At 37.3% G+C, this 17,787-nt stretch overlaps 1 protein-coding gene and 1 long non-coding RNA gene across 3 annotated transcripts in view; one reads left to right on the forward strand and one right to left on the reverse strand.

Annotated features, from left to right (window-relative positions):
* LOC148045027 (uncharacterized) overlaps window positions 1-3,967 on the reverse strand; it is a 30,226-nt gene extending 26,259 nt beyond the window's left edge. Inside the window, exon 1 of the long non-coding RNA XR_015697006.1 lies at window positions 3,743-3,967. This is a non-coding gene — a long non-coding RNA (uncharacterized LOC148045027). The remainder of the gene's footprint in view (window positions 1-3,742) is intronic.
* On the forward strand, window positions 1,280-17,587 carry CUNH6orf118 (chromosome unknown C6orf118 homolog). 2 transcript variants are annotated; one of them, XM_087718200.1, is made up of 11 exons: window positions 1,286-1,370; window positions 3,015-3,162; window positions 4,052-4,744; window positions 6,189-6,311; window positions 7,700-7,759; window positions 9,546-9,670; window positions 11,753-11,811; window positions 12,053-12,240; window positions 12,593-12,646; window positions 14,356-14,417; window positions 17,090-17,587. In XM_087718200.1, exons 3-11 carry the CDS (start codon window positions 4,067-4,069, stop codon window positions 17,187-17,189), a joined length of 1,449 nt encoding a protein of 482 aa, XP_087574326.1. In that variant the 5' UTR covers window positions 1,286-1,370; window positions 3,015-3,162; window positions 4,052-4,066; the 3' UTR covers window positions 17,190-17,587. The 2 variants fall into 2 exon arrangements, with proteins under 2 accessions (XP_087574327.1, XP_087574326.1); XM_087718201.1 differs by lacking the exon at window positions 3,015-3,162 and having other exon boundaries at window positions 1,280-1,370.
* The last annotated feature ends 200 nt before the right edge of the window (window positions 17,588-17,787 follow it).

Below are 17,787 nucleotides of genomic sequence, written 5' to 3' on the forward strand. Positions count from 1 at the left end.
TTGGGGAACCTGCATCCTATAGTCATCAGTAGAATGTAGAAAGTTAAATAACATGCAGGATCCAATCTGGGTCAGTCAGCAGGACCAGAGTTTTTGTCTTTTGAGCATTTGGAGTCGTGCTGAAGCCTATCTTCAGGGAACTTTTCTCTAGCATAGCCAAGTTTGAAAGCTTAAAAGACAAAAACTCGGATCCTGATGACTGACCAGGATACATATATTTGCCTTCATTCGTGGGAAATAACATGGGATATCAGACAATGGTTTGACAGCCTCTCCCCTGGGTGGCCTCATTGCATTAAATCTTTAACCTACCCCTTACAAATATTATTCATTCACTGAGTCCATGAAGTTTTATCATAAGTACAGAAATGGCTTGCTAATGCTTTGCTTTGGGATTGTTTTTTTTTTAACCTAGTATTTTTAATTCCCAGATAGTTCTCCATGCAAATACTTACCCAGACTGCTTAGCTTACAAGATCAGTCAAGATGTTATCACTAACCAAGGTTTTCAAAATGTTATATGAAAACTACCCTATAGTAACCTGATAAACAGAGGAAGATGTGTGAATACAAGCGTTCTAAACTTTCTATCAGAAACACTTTCACAGAATATATAAAACATACAGTAAAATGCACATTTGTAAGGTTTTCACACCTGTGCAGATTTCTTTAAACTGATGCACACTAGTTGGTTAATACTGGAAGTTGAGTTTACACATTATACAGCTTGGGAAAGGATACTAAAATGTGTATAATCTCTCCATTTATATAATCCTCTCCATTTATGATAATATGTGTGAAGTAATTATGTGCTGAGTATGCCTACACAAGTTTTATATTTTGTTACATTTTCTTGGGATCAGGTACTGTCATAGGAGAACTCACATTTATCCATTTTTGCCAAAATAGAAAATTGTACTCTGGATCAATAATAGCAACAAGTATTTTTGATGTCTCACAAATGCTTTGTTGGTTATTTTTTTGCTAACCAAGTGATGTAGTAGATAACTTGGGGGTTTCTATAGGCTTCAATTTTATCATTGCTTTTAAAATCATTTCTATGGCTGGTTCTTTATGTCATTCACCTTGCCTGATGCACACATCATCACATGTTGAGTGAAGTAATTTGTTTCAGTCAGATGATCAAGCAACAAAATAAGTTGCATTTTTCAAATGCAATGCCTCTAGGAAGAAAAGTTATCATGCAGAAACATGATATTTAGGAAAGCTTTGTTTATTTAATCAGATGTTTCTGTCCTGCACTATTGCTTAACAGCCACAAAGCAGAACTCGGAATGTTTGACTGGTTTCCTTGCCTACATACCAAGCTAACAGCAGATATGCCAGAGACTTTATGGAGCTTGTGAAATGTAAGTTAGGGCTCAGTTTAAATGAATCTCAGTGTTAATTTATGTAGTTTTTGTAGATTATCTTGAGGGGAGGGAATGGATGAGTATTTTTTCAGGACCAGTAGGATCAATGCATGAAAGCTGAAGCTACAAAACAACTGTAATTTTACTGTTTCCTTGTAACTAAAACTGTTAGCAAGAATTGAATTTGTTATTTTGAAGTGAATTGTAGTGGTTGAAAACCAAATTCAGTTTTTTGGCCCAGCTCTAGAATTTATATAAAACAGAGAAATTAAATAATATATTGACATGTTTTCATATTTATCGTTTTCTAAATGTTAATAAAGAAATGATATGATTGTTGTGTTAAGGCTCTATCGTTCCCATTCATGATGGGGTTGGCCCATCTCTCTTCACATTGCTTTGCTTTGCTTTATTTTTGAGATTTTACCTAGCTGCTTAGAGCAATGACTGATACAATGGAAAAACCAATAATCCAAACCAAAAATTCCATTGAGACAGGTGTTTCCTAGATTCTGGGAAGTACTCTTCTAAATCATATTGTTTCATTTTGGAAATCATGTTTAGGAAAAAATAAGCTATATTGTGTCAAAGCTTGATGAGGCATGCAACTTTTTAAAACCTTATTTCTACACACTCACAAATAAAGCAACCCCCACCTCTCAATGTTGTACATTGTTATTTATTGTAGTAGTTGAACACTGATGATATTCTCTCCTCCCTCCGTGTGTGTGTGTGTGTGTGTGTGTGTGTAGTTTTTACACTCGGACGATGTTAGCAGAGGCTAACAAAAGCTAAGTGGGTAATATATTTTAAGTTCCAGATTTTGCAATGTCTGTCTCTTCATTTATATGTGTGTGTGTGTGTGTATGCATGCATATTGTGTATGTATGTGTGTGTCTTTCTGATAAAGAAATGAAGGGAGACTAGTATAGATCTATTTCAAGCTATTTAGCTCTCATCAACTAGCCTTGCTGGGATTCAAACCTGGGCTGTAACACACACACACACACACACACACACACACACACACACACAGACACACACACTTTTTATGAAGTGACATGCCTAGAAGCATTGCGGAAACTGTTGACAAGTTGATTGAAGCAGCACTAGGAAGCCTGTATATAACCATGGCATCCAAATCCCATGAGCATCAACCAGGGTGGTTAATAGTCAAGGATGATGGGAGATAATTTGAAAATGACATAAATATTAAAACCAGCAGGGACATTTTTAGATGGCTGCTTCTTGTCAAAGTGTCTGGATATTTCAATGACTGAATGAGCTGATCTCATTCAGTCAATTCCTCTGCTTACAACCTACAAGCTGATTTAGCAGCAACTGAAGAATTCTGGTTATTCCAAGTCAGTGTTTTTAAAGTTGGTTGCCTAGAGAATTGCAGCAAGCAGAATAGTAGGCTCTTAGAAGGACTTACCATAAAACTATATAATCTGTGATTTCAGAATCACATGCATCACCTACTCCAAAGTCTTGAGTATGAATCCCAGAGAGACTTCGGAAATTGCTGTGAACAGTAATCTAATGTGACAGAACAGGAAAGCAAAGCTAAATACAGAATAACCAGATTATCATATTAACCAAACTCAAATTAATTTAAATCCTGGTCCTGTTCACTTTTAGAATGCAGGTGGTACATGCCACTCAGAAGTCCACATCAACATTTACTTCAAAAAAAGCATTTCTGGTGGTTCGTTTAGTTGCTTAATATCAAGAAAGTGATATAAATGCTTATAAATATACATACACTACCTATCCCTGCAGATTTAAGGTGAGTCCATTGGCAAGTCTCTGCAGAATATTTTTTTCTTGATTTCCAGATATGTTTGTAGATGATAAAGGGACTTAAAGTTCTGATCACAGGTTTCAAAGGAGCTCTTGAGCTCCCCCCCCCCCCCCAAATTACTCAAAACTGCTATTATCCCAGGAAATCTTGAAGAGTCTCTTTTGGGAAAAAGAACATACTCTTGAAAGTCTGATGGCATATTCATCTAGGATTTCAAAATTGAAGATATGCCTACAGAGACATATAACAACTTTTAGACACACATTCCCAAAACAGCAAGGGTTATTCATGCTGACAAAATGAATGTGATCAGCTGATAGAAGCCTCATACAATAGAATAATGGTTTGGTAGTGGCAGAGGGTTGTTAGTTTTGAAAAATTAAATTCACGTTAATTTTTTTTAAAGTAGGGAGCTTAAAATTCCCACTATGAATGGAGAATATTTTCTAAGAATATAATTATATCTCCTCAAATGAACATTTGAATCCATATATTTTATTATGATGTGTACTTATTATAACCTGCAAATGACGAAACAGAAGCTCACAAAAGAAAAAGATCTTACCTCTTGCTGGTGTTGAGATGCCTTGGTTGCCACCTGCCAGCTGGTGTTTGGGTCTCTGCTGTGCATGCGCGCATGTCTGTGCATGTCCTTGCATGACCATGCATATCTGCACATGCACACATTCATGCAAGCACACGTTCATGCATGCTCGTGCATGCATGCACACCTTTCAGTTTGGCCATGCGTGCACATGCAGTTTGGGCACTCGGTGTCCAAAATGTTCGCCATCACTGGTCTAGGTGAAAATGAAAGATGTTGAAATGCGTTTTTCCTTTTGGTGCTTGCTGATGATTTTCTTTGTGTGTACAGAAACTAACATTTCATATGGCAGAAAGCAAGCAAAAATCCCATCTGACTGAGCTTTTAGATGATGTGGAAAAGGCTCACAAATCTGACATTCGGCTCTATGTGTCAGGCCACCTAAACCATAATAAGCTCTTCAAGCCCCATAAATCTGCAAAATACAACTATTGGGTGAGTTCCAAAAAACCCACCTTACTGTCTGCCAAAGAGGATGCCCTAGGAGGACCCTATGGAATGCTGGAAAAAGTTAGCAGCAGCAAAGATGCTCCTCCAGTGCCTATCCGTGCCAAATCTGCTTTCCCATTGGGTTATCAGTCCCCAGTCCACCCAGCCAGCTTTAGAGCACCAGTAAGCATGTCACTCAATATCGCTGCTTTCAAACGACAGAAGAAAGAGGCTCCTGAGAAACCTGAAGAGGAAGCCAGCACATTTCCAAGGCAACTTATACGAGAGGAGCTGGACATTCCAGAAATGAGATTGTTGAAATGCAGACGACTCAAGAACAGCAGGCTTTGTGTCACAAAGGAGTTTAAAGACAAATACCTGTTCTTACCTTCCTATCTGGCTGGTGTGACTAAAAAGGACCAATATAACAAGTTCATGCAAGTTGAGAAGGAGTATATTGCCAAGCAAGATTTGTTGGAGAATGATTTCATTGGGAGCAAGTCAACAGAGCGCCATGAAAAAAAGTTGGCTCAGGTAAGTCAGTGGGTCCAACGGAATGATAATGTTTGTGCATTGACATGTGAAAAGTCACAATAAGCCACGCTTTATCCCAGTGGTTTTATTTCTATGCTGAGTTCAGTCCAAATGCATGAAGTGTAATTTTCAGCATCAGTAAGTAGAGATGATGGCTCAAAATCATTCTTATTGGCCTTCGGTGTTTCCGTTAAATATTTTAAAAGCGGACTAAATTTTAAAGACAAATTATGTCTGTGTTCAAACATAGATGCAAATTGTTCCTTCTTTGTGTGTGTGTAATTACTAAAAAGTGATAAAAGCAAACATCTATCCCTCTGACCTTAAATGATCCTTCCACCTAAATGAATGGAAATCCCTAATTGCTCTTGATGGGTCAGTTGCCAGGAGGTTCCAGATCTTAGAAGTCAAACCTGCCTCCCATGTCTACCACATTTTACAATGTGCAGTTAGGCAAAACATCTTGCAATCTTCAGCTCTGAGCTTCCAGCAAGGATAAGAAAAGTTAGAAAGTGACTTCAAATCCAGGTAGGATCCTTCCCAAAGACTTTCTATGGATAGTAAAAAAAGGAGAGAATTGAAATCTTGTGGGATCTCCCAAGACAATTTTTGTGAGGCCAAATAGATAGAACAATTAATAGTTAGTTAGAACAATTAATCAGTGGAACAGCTTGCCTCCAGAAGTTGTGAATGCCCCAATGCTGGAAGTCTTTAAGAAGATGTTGGATAGCCATTTGTCTGAAATGGTATAGGGTTTCCTGCCTAGGCAGGGGGTTGGACTAGAAGACCTCCAAAGTCCCTTCCAACTCTGCTATTGTATTGTATTGTATACATCTCAATACCATATAGGGATAGCACCAGAAAGTCACCTGGTTTCTAGACTGCAATCAAACAAAATGTACCACAATGACAAACTGTTCTGAACTGTTGCCAAGAAACATTGCTGATGTATATTGGAAATCATAAGGAGTGAAATTCCAGCTGAAGAAGACAATATATATATATATATATATATATATATATATATATATGTATATGTATATGTATATGTATATGTATATGTATATGTATATGTATATGTATATGTATATGTATATGTATATGTATATGTATATGTATATGTATATGTATATGTATATGTATATGTATATGTATATGTATATGTATATGTATATGTATATGTATATGTATATGTATATGTATATGTATATGTTTATGTATATGTATATGTATATGTATATGTTTATGTTTATGTTTATGTTTATGTTTATGTTATATGTTATATGTTATATGTTATATGTTATATGTTATATGTTATATGTTGTATGTTATATTTGTTCTGATAAATAATTGGTCATAATAATTTTTTGATTTGCTTCATAGACTGCATGTAGAAATCAAGCCAAAACAACGAAAGTAAACCTGTAAATGGATTGTCTTTCAGGCACTTCAGAATATCTGTGATTGCAGACGTCCACATTTCTATCGATTACAGGCTATTGGTCAAGTGTTTGAAGATATCTGTAATAGTTCTTTGATATTTGGTGACATATTGAAGGAAGTGAAAGTAGGTGTTGTTCCTAGTGTTTTAAAATGTCTTAGGTAACTCAGCCAACTCGATGCAAAGATTAATAAAAGGTTATCTTCTATAAAACAATATTCTATAACATTTCTAAAAATATAAAATGTAAAATGTTTTATAAAAGGCCTAATTGGCTCTACTGCTTAAGGCACTGGGTGAGAAACCAGGGGACTATGAATTCTGGGCTTGCCTTAGGCCGCTGAGTAACTTTGGGCCGGTCAATCTTTCTCAGCCCAACTCACCTTATACAATTGTTGTGGGTAAAGGAGGAAAAGGGAGGAATATTAGGCATGTTTGCTGTTTTATTTATACAAATAATAACACCAGAATAGATAGAGATGATAGATACAGAAACGATAGACATGGATAGGGATGATAGATAGATAAATAGATAGATGGATGGATGGATGGATGCGGGGCGGAGAGAGGAAAGTTCTGCAATGTCAGGACTGAAATTAGATGTTCTTCAATGGGAAGAAAAGAAGGAGAAAGGAGAAAGTCTTTACAGCTTCTTGACATGTTTAGGGTCTGATTTGTAGCTTGGAATGCATTAGACCAGGGGTTGTCAAACTTGATTTCATTGAGGGCCACATCAGGGTTGTGTTTGACCTCAGGGTGCCACAGTGGGTATGGCAGGGTGGGCGTGGCCAGCTTGACATCATTCATGTCCGGGACACTTGTGGTGGCCCAAGCACTCCGCCAGTGAAAACAGGCTCCAATTTCAGTTGCACTGGACTCCTGAAACCCTCTGCCCGTGAAAATGGAGCTTGGGAGGGCTGCATGCATAAGTAACATGAGCCAGTTCTTCATTGTTTCCAGGGTGGCCCTGTAGGCCAGATTTAAGCTGCGGGCCTTGTGTTTGACACCCCTGCATTAGACAGATGATGGAAGAGGTGTGAATGTATGTATTTCCACCATAGATCTTTTGAAATACTGTTGGAATGTAATTTGCTTTTGGCATGTTATTGCAGATTTTGGCATGTTATTGCAGTCTGGAAGGAACCTGTGTCTAAACAGATGAGATTTTATCCTTAAATGTACCATGGTTAAATAGTATCATAATTTCTGACAAACTATTTTGCTAATACACAAATAATGACAAAAATGAAGCAAAAATCTTGTAAATACTGAAAGGAGTTTATACAGTAGTAGTTACTTCTGTAAAACATGCATAAAGTTCCAATCAATTAATTTATCATCAGTTAATTTAAAGGCAGAAATATACAATGTTTAAACAATTCAGTGGGCAAATTTATTTTAGAATAGTTTAATCACAGTTTGTTTCCAGTGTGTCTTACACTAAACTTGGATTTTGTTTAACTGTCTGGCAAACTCTTTCCGACTTGTTCTTTTTTTTTGGCACTTTTCTACAGAATGAATATGAGCTCTACATGGTGATCCTGCTGGATTCTTTGCCTGCAATGCAATACAGAGTAACACTATTTTCTTTTGATCTAAATTAATGCCTACTGCCAGAACTCTTTTGTTTTTATTATTTTGTGGTGATATGTAATGGATACCTTATTGTTGCAAATCATGTTCTCAATGTCCCTGGCTTCCGAGACCATATCACCCAAGTATTTCTTATTTTATTTTCATCTTTGATCTGGGATTTCTTTCTATCTCTAATAGAAAGCATTGTTAATGGAATGCACTGTTTAGTACATTTGTTTTACAGTGTCCAACTGAAGGGGCTGAATAGTTTGCACAAATTTAGACTATCATTAGTGAGGGAATCAGTTTTTTGGAACTCCTCTCTTTAGATGGACACCTAAATGCAAATATAACACAACAGGCTAATTCTTTAGACTTCTTCCTGGAAAATCACTAAAGTGGAGAACACTAAAAACATTCCTCCTCACTGCATAAGGAACACTCCTCTCATCTGCTTCATCTTTCAGTTTAGTCTATATCTTCCTGTGTTGAATTTCAAGGTGGTCTGAATTTGTAACTCATCTTGAAAAATGTGCAGCATCTTTCTCTCTCTCTCTCTCTCTCCCTCCCTCCTCATGCACACAGACACAAACACAACACAGCTACAGTGGTGGGCTGCTGGGTGTTTGCAGGGGTTCTGAGAATCTCTAGCTAAGATTCTGTGCACTTCGGAGAACTCCCAAATCCCACTCCCGGCTGGCTCCGCCCACCAAATCCTGCCCCTCCCAGAAGTCACCACACGGCCCGTTTTGGATGCAGACAAGTGCAGGGCGCACATGGAGGCTCAGGAAAGGCGAAAAACAGGCCTGCCGGAAGTTCAGGAAGGCCGGAAATGGGACTGTTTCTGGCCTCCAGAGCCTGGGGAAGGCAAAAACACCCCCTACCATGGTGCAGGAGGCCAACTAGGCCATGACCACCATGGCCATGACCACCCAGCAACCGGGCAGAGAACCCCTTGCTAAAATTTTTGAAGCCCACCCCCTGCACACCTAATGTTTTTGTCTCTATAAATAATCACAGGTATAAGACTATCTTTCTTGAAGGCTCTTGTACACCTTCTACACCTTCTGTTAAGAAAACCCCTCTTGATGCTTTGTGTCATGACTATGTGCAAGTTTCCATATAAGGGGGAGATGCTCCTTAATTCAGACTTGAGAGTCCTTTCAAATCATCACACATCATTGCAGACATTATATTTTTCAATTCGTTATTTTTCGTTTATTTTGTAGTGAAGTATATTCAGCACTCAAATGATGTACAACAAATAAGAACCTATTCTACCTGTGTGAAAATATAATGTAAACAATATTGTTTTCCACATCAAATGATTAGAACTTATGTCTGAGTGTTAGGAGATGCATGATAATGGGCATATCTTGGAATATGTTTTTGATATGTTTTTAACATGATAGCTTTGTATAACCATTGTACCTAATATTATTGATTTACATTCTTACATCAAAATGAAAAGAAAGTTGTACTATGGTGTTGGGAAGTAGTAATCAAGATGTCCTTGAGGGGTAAATCCCAGGATTCTTCCTTATTGACTTTACAGGCTAAAGGTAAGGACTGAACATCAGCATTATCTATAGTGTTAATCTATAGATTCCCCAACCTGGTTGTAAACTAAATCTTAATACTTGGTGGGAAATACAGATTTGTAAGATGTCCAAGAAAGAAGAAAAATGCATAAGCTAGCTTTGCTATAGGTATTATCTTTCTTTATGATTTAAATGTTTCATTTGGTTTCTTTCTTTTTTTGTGGGGGTGTGTGTAACAAAATAGACCTTGCAAGAGCAAGTCAAAGGCATGAAGAAAAGAATGGTGATGACTCATGAAATAGAAGAGAGCAGACAGACAATACAGGACCTTGTGCAGAAAAGCAAATTGGCTTTAGCAAGAAATGAAGAGTGAGTTGCGTAAACGTGGAATATTTATATGCTATTGGAAAAATGAGCAGCCAGAATTTTGAAATGGATTTTTCAAAATAGGTCCTTCTAAAGATCTTTACATATCACATATTATTTTTGCAGTCAAGAAAATGTGCCTAATTTGTTGTTCCAAGAGATTCGCTACCAGTTACACACTTGTAACAATCTTCTTAGAAATAAATAAACTTTATCACTTTCCAGCTGTGAAATGCATGGGACACTTTTCCTTCTTAAGCTATATCAAATTCAGTGGGGTTGTTTAAATAGCCGGTGAGCAGATTTTGTAGTTGTGCAGTAGGAACCTGGTGGTGCAGTGGCTAGAATGCAGTATTTCAAGCTAATTCTTGCCACCACCTGAAGTTCAATCCTGACTCAGCCTTCCAAATGTCCAAGGTCAGTAGGATGAGGTTGATAAAATGAGTACTCAGATGGTTGGGGGCAATATGTTGACATTTGTAAAAACTACTCAGAGAGTGTTGTAAAGCACTATGGAATGATTCATTTACAATGGTAAAAAATGAATACAAACTAAAAATAACCCAATAAAAAGAAAAATAGAATATGTAGAAAGAAAGGAGAAAAAGGAGAAAATATAAAAATATAATAACGAAAAAGAAAAGAATTATATAAAAAAGTAACTTTCCCTTTTCTTGCAACAAGTAAAAACAGTTTTAGTAACTTAACATCTTTTCTTAAAATGCTACAAATGGTCTCTTCTTCTTCCCATATCTCTTATCTAAACAAATCCTTAAAGCTTCATTGTACAGCCCTGGTCAGCAAAAATCCAGTAAGGGTTACAAGAGATAACAATATATTTATTTTACCCTGGATCAATTTTATATTTGTTTCTTTTAGTTTATCAATCTTGATCTTTAGGTCCCTTCAAATAATGCTCTAGAACAGGGGTGTCGAACTCACGTCATCATGGCAGCATCATATATCAGGACTTTCCCCCCCTTTTCTAAACTGGGCATGGGTGTGACCAGTGCGTGATGCGTCCAGCCCGTAGGCCATGATTTTGACAGCCCTGCACTAGAATTTGATTTTCTTTCATTTTATTTTCTTTCTCCCTCCTTACAAAATTAATCAGAGCTTTAACAGGCTTCTTTTGTAAATATACTACAGGAAAATTATCCACAAACTCTCCTGGTTTGTTATTTGTATATCATTTTTAATTATTGAGATGTCAATTGGTCTCTTTTTTATGTCAAGTGCAGCATCTTTTCCACATCATTCCTTTCTCAAGACGCACATTTGATTCTATACATAAAAAACAACCCCCATATAAAAGGTCTGCACCTCATTCAGAAGCTCTCATCACCTCATTCATTCTTTCATATTAACCAATTAAATCATGCTTTTAAATTTATATTATTTCCTTTGCCATATGTACATTTGAACCAACTTATGCTTAAAGTGCATGCTTTAAACAGACCTTTTTCTAAGCAGATAACGACAGTTTGCCATTGTCATTTGTATTTGGGTTTTTGAAGATATGGACTGTATGCCCTCCCTTCCTCCCTCCCTCCCTCCCTTCCTTCCAACTATACTTCCTTCAAATTCGTTCAAATTATATCTTGCACATAGTATTTGCCAGGCAGCCAAGAGCATCATGACATAAATATGTGCTTCTCAGCATGGTGTCATGGATCCCAATCTATCCATGAATCCATCCTTTATTGTCTGTCAGACTCCCTGATATACTCGGTTTTTTTTTTTAAAAAAAAATTATCTTAATTCTTTTAAAATTCAATATGTGGGCTGCTATATTTAAACTTATGTTCTAAGAATGCCTCTGAACCCAATCTATGGACTGAGGATATATTATATGGACATGTGCTTCAAGGCTACTTTTTTGTTTGGAAGGATATCCTTCTGCCCCCCCCCCCCCAAAAAGTGGGAGAGTAACTGCTTGCAACACTGAGCCAATTCTTGCATTGTTAGCAAACTTAGTAACGATATTTCCTACAATCAGCTTCTTCCCTTCTTCAGTGGGTGGAAAAACCATGCAACTTGCTTGGATTTCATAAGAGGTTTCTCTCTCCTTTTTTTCTATTTTAGACTTAGAAATAAATTGGAAATTGAACTTTGGGTGAGCCAGATGGATAGAAAAGCAACAGGTAAGTAATAAGATTGCATGGAGTTAGAATCTGCTGATATGTGTCTGTCTGTCTGTCTGTCTGTCTGTCTATCTATCTTGTATGCCTTGTTGACCTTAAAGGCGAATGGTCAAAGGAGAGAATTGTCTTGTCCTCCCCTAGAGGTGTATCACATTGAATGCCCTTCTCAGCAGGTCCTTTTATGTAATGTCTTAGGAGAAACCCTTCTGTCAAAATTCTTGTCCCTTCTTTGCACCTGCAGAAAAGGAAAAAGGTGATGAAGAAGGGGTAGAAGCAACTTCTATGACCAATGCTGACCTGCTGACATCTCTGAGGTGCCAAATCATTATGAAATTGGAGGAAATTCAAGCAATTGAGAAAGAAATTAAAAACACGATGACTTTCAGTAGCATTATAAACATTAAACAAAAGACTGTGAAAGAATTAGAGGTAAGGCATTAAGTTTAAGTTTGATGATTAGAAATAAGATGCTTCAGGGCTTTGAAACTAAATCTACTGATAAAGGAGATTATTTGTATAGGTTTTTTTTTAAAGCACAAGCTAAGGTGAGCTGGATGGAACTAAATGGAACTAAGATGGAACTAGATCCCACATCATCCAATTTCTGGTTCCTTTAACCACTCTACCAAAGTGCTCCCTTTTTGAAGACAATAGCATTCTTATTTTTATTCTTAGACTCTAATATAATATTAAACTATATTTGATAAAAGATTGTTCATTATTTACTGATGAACAGATACAGTGAGATAATTCAGAAATCCTGTGTTCATGGCTTTTGCAGGCAGAAGCAAGCAAACTTGAGGCCTCAAACAAGTTTCTGAAAATACAAATAAGAGTAAGTTTACAGAGCGGTACTTTGGACTTGACCTTACAAAAACAGGAATGACCTATTTGGGGGCCTGATTTATAGATGGAGATGAGAAGATCTTTCCAGAGAGTAACAATGGAATCTGCTCTGGTTGAAAGAAAATAGTATGCAGAGATGATGGAATCAGAGTGATGAAATTGTGAAGCTGCCCATCTGAATTGGTCCTCCTTACAGAATACCCTAAGGTCATTTGGAGCAAGTGTTGGCAATTTTAGACTGCAATGCATTTTGGGGGGTTGTTAGGTTACAGGAATTCACTGGAGAAAGCAATTATGTTTGGAAGAGTTTGCAGTAAGAGGAAACCAGTCTGTCAAAAACATGGTGGTTGGACACCATCAAATCTGACTCTAGCCAGAGCATAGAAAAACTCAGAAAAGCAGTACAAGATTGGAAGATGTGGAGAGAAACCCATTTGTTCTCCTTTCCAATTGTCTGTGTCCTTCTTTGTTTGTTTAAATATCTGGTAACCAGTGGTGGGATTCAAATTTTTTTACTACTAGTTCTGTAGGTGTGGCTTGGTGGGGATGGCATGCCTTGGTGGGTGTGGCAGGGGAAGGATACTGTAAAATCTCCATTACCTCCCCACTCCAGGGGAAGGTTACTGCAAAATCCCCATTCCTTCCAGATCAGCTGGGATTTGGGAGGCAAAGAATAGATGTGGGTGGGGCCAGCCAGAGGTGGTATTTACTGGTTATCTGAACTACTCAAAATTTCTGTTACCAGTTCTCCAGAACTGGTCAGAACCTGCTGAATACCACCTCTGCTGTTAACCCTGTTCAAGGATGCTCACAACAATATCAGTCTTCGAATCCTGAAGACTGTCATTCTCATATACCATATTTGCTACTCACATCTTTTGGGATACGTTGAGCCCACTTTGAACATGCCTAGATTTCAGTGTGAGTGCGAGACAGGATCAAAATTGGCTTGATGAGATGAGAGGGTAGGGAGGGGGAAGGAATTACAGTTGGAGACCTCTGAAATAAATTGTTGCCAACCTTTCTCTTTGCACATTACTAAATTTGCTTTGACAAGGTTGAAATAATTTGGCATGCAATGAAGGAAAAAGAGTGGTTCAGTCCACTCTTAATTTTTTAAAATTTCTATCTAAGAAAGGTTGGATTGAGAAGGAGTGGCCCAAAATCACCCAGATTTCATGGCTAAAGCAGGATTAGAACTCACATTATGTCACTTTCTAGCCTGGTACCTTAACCACAAAACCAAACAGGCTTTATCTTTTTTAATAGTTTGAGAATAAATATGGCCTGTCCCCAACATTTATTTATTTTTCACATTTCTAAATCACCCATCTTTCTCAAAGAGGGACTCTGGGTGCTGTACAATAAAACATCAAAAATATAAAAACCGTATATAAAAATTAAAATGTTAGAACTACAATTCAAGAATATGTTTATTCTGCCCTGCAGGTTATTATCATGGGCATCCTAGGTATAAGATCTGGGGGTAAGCAGGTCTGCTTTGTGCTACCTTCCTGCTCTGCACTAACAGCACATATTATATTGTTTCCAATGACTCTTGCAAGGAGTCGGAAGGGTACTAAGAATGGCATCTGTTAGGCATGACTAAAGATGCCTGAGATAATAAATAAATGATGCATTTTATAGCTTTGTAATGCAAAATGTCATAATCAGATCTTGAACTGTTTTGTGTGATAGGATACTGAACATAGTATCAGAGCAACACTAAGAAGGCAGAAGCTTAATGAAGTAAAGCAGAGGTAAGTCTGGAGGTTTTAATGGAAGCCAGATAGGGTTTCAATTGTATTGGAATTTATTGGCCATCCTTGGCATTTACCCCTATTTCCAGGACTAACAACTGGATCCATGTGATGTAGTACAAACAGTGGAAAACAGTCCAGCATAGAAAATGAAGACCTTTTCTTTATCTCTGCTTAAACAAGAGGTTGTGCTCATCAGAAATGGAATAAGCTCTTTCCATATGAAAATTACTACTTCCAAAACAATTTTTTATTAATTTTACACACATGCACACACACACACACACACCTACCACAGGTTCTTTTCCACAATATAATTAGTATTAATTTACAGAAGTACTAGTAAGTTCCTCACTGGCTCTTGGCTATAGGCAAGAAAGCAAGGTTCTGTAGTATAAAACATTTGGAGGGCAGAAGATTGCCTTCCCCTTTTATACACATTTCATTACTCAATGGATTTTTTGTTAAGCAGATGTGCCTGGGATGGTGCTAGTGGTGTTACTCACATTCTGAACAACCACATTGCTATGTATACTCAATACAGGGCTGTGTAATGATGCCACCACTTAGTGCTATGAAACTTGATTATGAAAAATCATGTCTACTAATATCTTTTTTGAAAATTTGTGTATGGTGTTAATATCCACACTTATGAGTTGTTCAACAATAGTTCTATGACAGTTCTTGATAAACAATATGATGCTCTGATGATGAGTGATCATACGTCACCAACAGTGCTTTGAACATGAACTAATTCCTATTGGTAATTATTAATTAAAAACTGAATAATAATTGACAAATTACCATTAGTAGTTATTATTGCTCAGCCAATGGAAGGATTTTTCAGGATGAAGAAAAACATCTGCTATTGTCCATTATACCATGAAAGGGGACATACATATTATAAAAAAAGAGGAAGCTTAAGAGGATAAGGTCAGTTTGCATTCCTATAAGAAGAATGAAAATAATGACAACGGGAATGCGAAAAACACAAAAACCAACCTACTTTGCTTGTTAAAGATATGCCATGTTATTTTAAAACTTCAGAAATATTGCTATCCAAAAATTATTAAAAGTAATAATTAAGTCATTTAGTTACAGATAATGGAACACCAATTTAATTAGTCTTGTAGAGTCTGTTAATAATTAAAAGTAATTAGCTCTGAGACAATTAAAGAAAAGTCCTTATTAAAGGTTTTAAAAAAATACACTAAACTTCTAAGATAATGTTCTGGTTGGCTCCCAGTAAAGTGCAAATTTGCATTGTTTTAAACAATATGATGTGGTGAGACTATTTGCACAAGATAGTTCATACATGAGAGTGCTCTCAAATTTTGTTCCCCTTATATTAGGGATGATTGTTTCAGAAGCGTGTGCAGTATTTGTGAAGCTTCATTGGTATTTCTCAGCAACTTTCAGACCTATGGGCTTCCAACTACCAGTATCCCCTAGCTAGCATGCTGGCAGAGGAGATGAAGTCCACACATTTTAAAGTTGTTGAGGTTGAGGAACACTGCTCTACACCAGGGGTCTCCAACCTTGGCAACTTCGCTGGCTGAGGAATTATGGGAGTTGAAGTCCACAAGTCTTAATGTTGCCAAGGTTGGAGACCCCTGCTCTACACTAACAGATGAGTGACTCTGAAAACCAGGGAGAAGGGAGAATCCACATCCATCTTGGAAGCAGAACTATGGGTCAGTGTCCTATTGTATGTAGTCAGAATTGCCTTGTCTGATCGCCCTGGTTGTTCTTCAGTATCTTTGAATGATATTAATGACCAGCAGGGAAGAGATTAACAGTGCATCTATCCCCAAAAGCTACAGCTACTTAAGTGCTGTTATGATTTTCACTGACTGGAGGACACATTATAAGGCCCCTTCCTTCTGAGTTCTGAAATACTCAGTGGTTTTCTGGTGTCCCCCCTCCCCCAAGTGTCTTTAATATATTTATTTTTTAATATGGGCTATATTGGAATAGATATATTCATACACACACACACACACACACACACACACACACACACACACAACTTTCTGGATCAATCTTATGAAACATATGGCTAAAATATAGGAAGAACCGTTGCAGGAACTGGGCATGGCTAGTCTAGTGAAAAGAAGGACCAGTGATAGGATAGCAGTGTTCCAATATTTGAGGGGCTGTCACAGAGAGAGGAGGGGGACAACCAGCTGCTTTGGAGAATAGTTCGACTCCCTCTTCTTTGTGGCAACCCCTGAGATATTGGAACACTGCTATCATGTCTCTCCTAGTCCTTCTTTCTATTAAACTAGACATACCCAGTTCCTGCAACCGTTCTTCATATGTTTTAGTCTCCAGTCCTCTAATCATCTTTGTTACTCTTTTCTGTACTCTTTCTAGAGTCTCCACATCTTTTCTAAACCATGGTGACCAAAACTGAATGCAGTATTCCAAGTGCGGCCTTACCAAGGCTTTATAAAGTGGTATTAACACTTCACATGATCTTGATTCTATCCCTCTGTTTATACAGCCTAGAACTGTGTTGGCTTTTTTTGGCAGCTGCTGCATACTGCTGGCTCATATTTAAATGGTTGTCCACTAGGACTCCAAGATCCCTTTCACAGTTACTACTATTAAGCAATAATAAGCATTAGTTATAAGTTTACCGTAACTTACCGTATTGCTCTTATTTGTAGGCATTTGTGGGAGTTAGTGCACGACTTCTTGCAACCTCTTGGAGAAGATATCAACGAAGACACACTTGAATTGTCTTCTCAGGCATCCTTACAGCTTTGATTTAATTTGTAAGACACAAAAGCTCCTATGGAAAAATGGATGGTGTGAGAACTACATTAAGTCATGCTATTCGCATAAAACAAAGAGCAAGTAGGAAGAAAGCAGATCGAAATTTGAGATCTCCACCTACCAAGAGGGCACTAAATGAAGAAGGCCGCTGTAGAATTTTTGTTGCATTCTACCGTAGAAATAGTGACTGCTAGTTATGGTTCTAACTGTGATTCTACCATCCTATTTGGTTTAATGATTGCTCATGTATGTTCGCCATTATAAATATTAGAAAAGTATAAATATTTCTCTTTAAGAAGTAAAATGACTGACAGACCAAAAGTATGAACTTTACTGAAAATTTACAACATTTTTCAAAGAAGGCAATAAGAAAGAAAATGCAATAGTCAGTGTTTAAAATTCCTCCTCCTTCTGTCCTTAATGCTTTTCACCTGTCTGTTGACTGTGTAATTGACATCTCATAATGTGCTACATATTCTTGCAGTAGATGTTTCTAATTATCTATTCAACTGCATTTGTGTGGGTTAGTATTCATTAGATTTATTATGAGCAATCTTGGTTTATTGGAAATGTATATAGAATATATAAT

Source organism: Thamnophis sirtalis, unplaced genomic scaffold (assembly GCF_051295495.1).
Source record: "Thamnophis sirtalis isolate CommonGarterSnake01/CBP01778 unplaced genomic scaffold, rThaSir2_p1.2 scaffold_6, whole genome shotgun sequence".
Lineage (NCBI taxonomy): Eukaryota > Metazoa > Chordata > Lepidosauria > Squamata > Natricidae > Thamnophis > Thamnophis sirtalis.

Excerpts from the sequence above, each read along its gene's own strand:
- CUNH6orf118 (XM_087718201.1), top strand. The coding sequence starts at position 4,067 with ATGGCAGAAAGCAAGCAAAAATCCCATCTGACTGAGCTTTTAGATGAT. Across the intron at positions 4,745-6,188 it reads ATGAAAAAAAGTTGGCTCAG|GCACTTCAGAATATCTGTGA; the intron begins GTAAGTCAGTGG and ends ATTGTCTTTCAG. Across the intron at positions 12,647-14,355 it reads TTCTGAAAATACAAATAAGA|GATACTGAACATAGTATCAG; the intron begins GTAAGTTTACAG and ends TTTGTGTGATAG.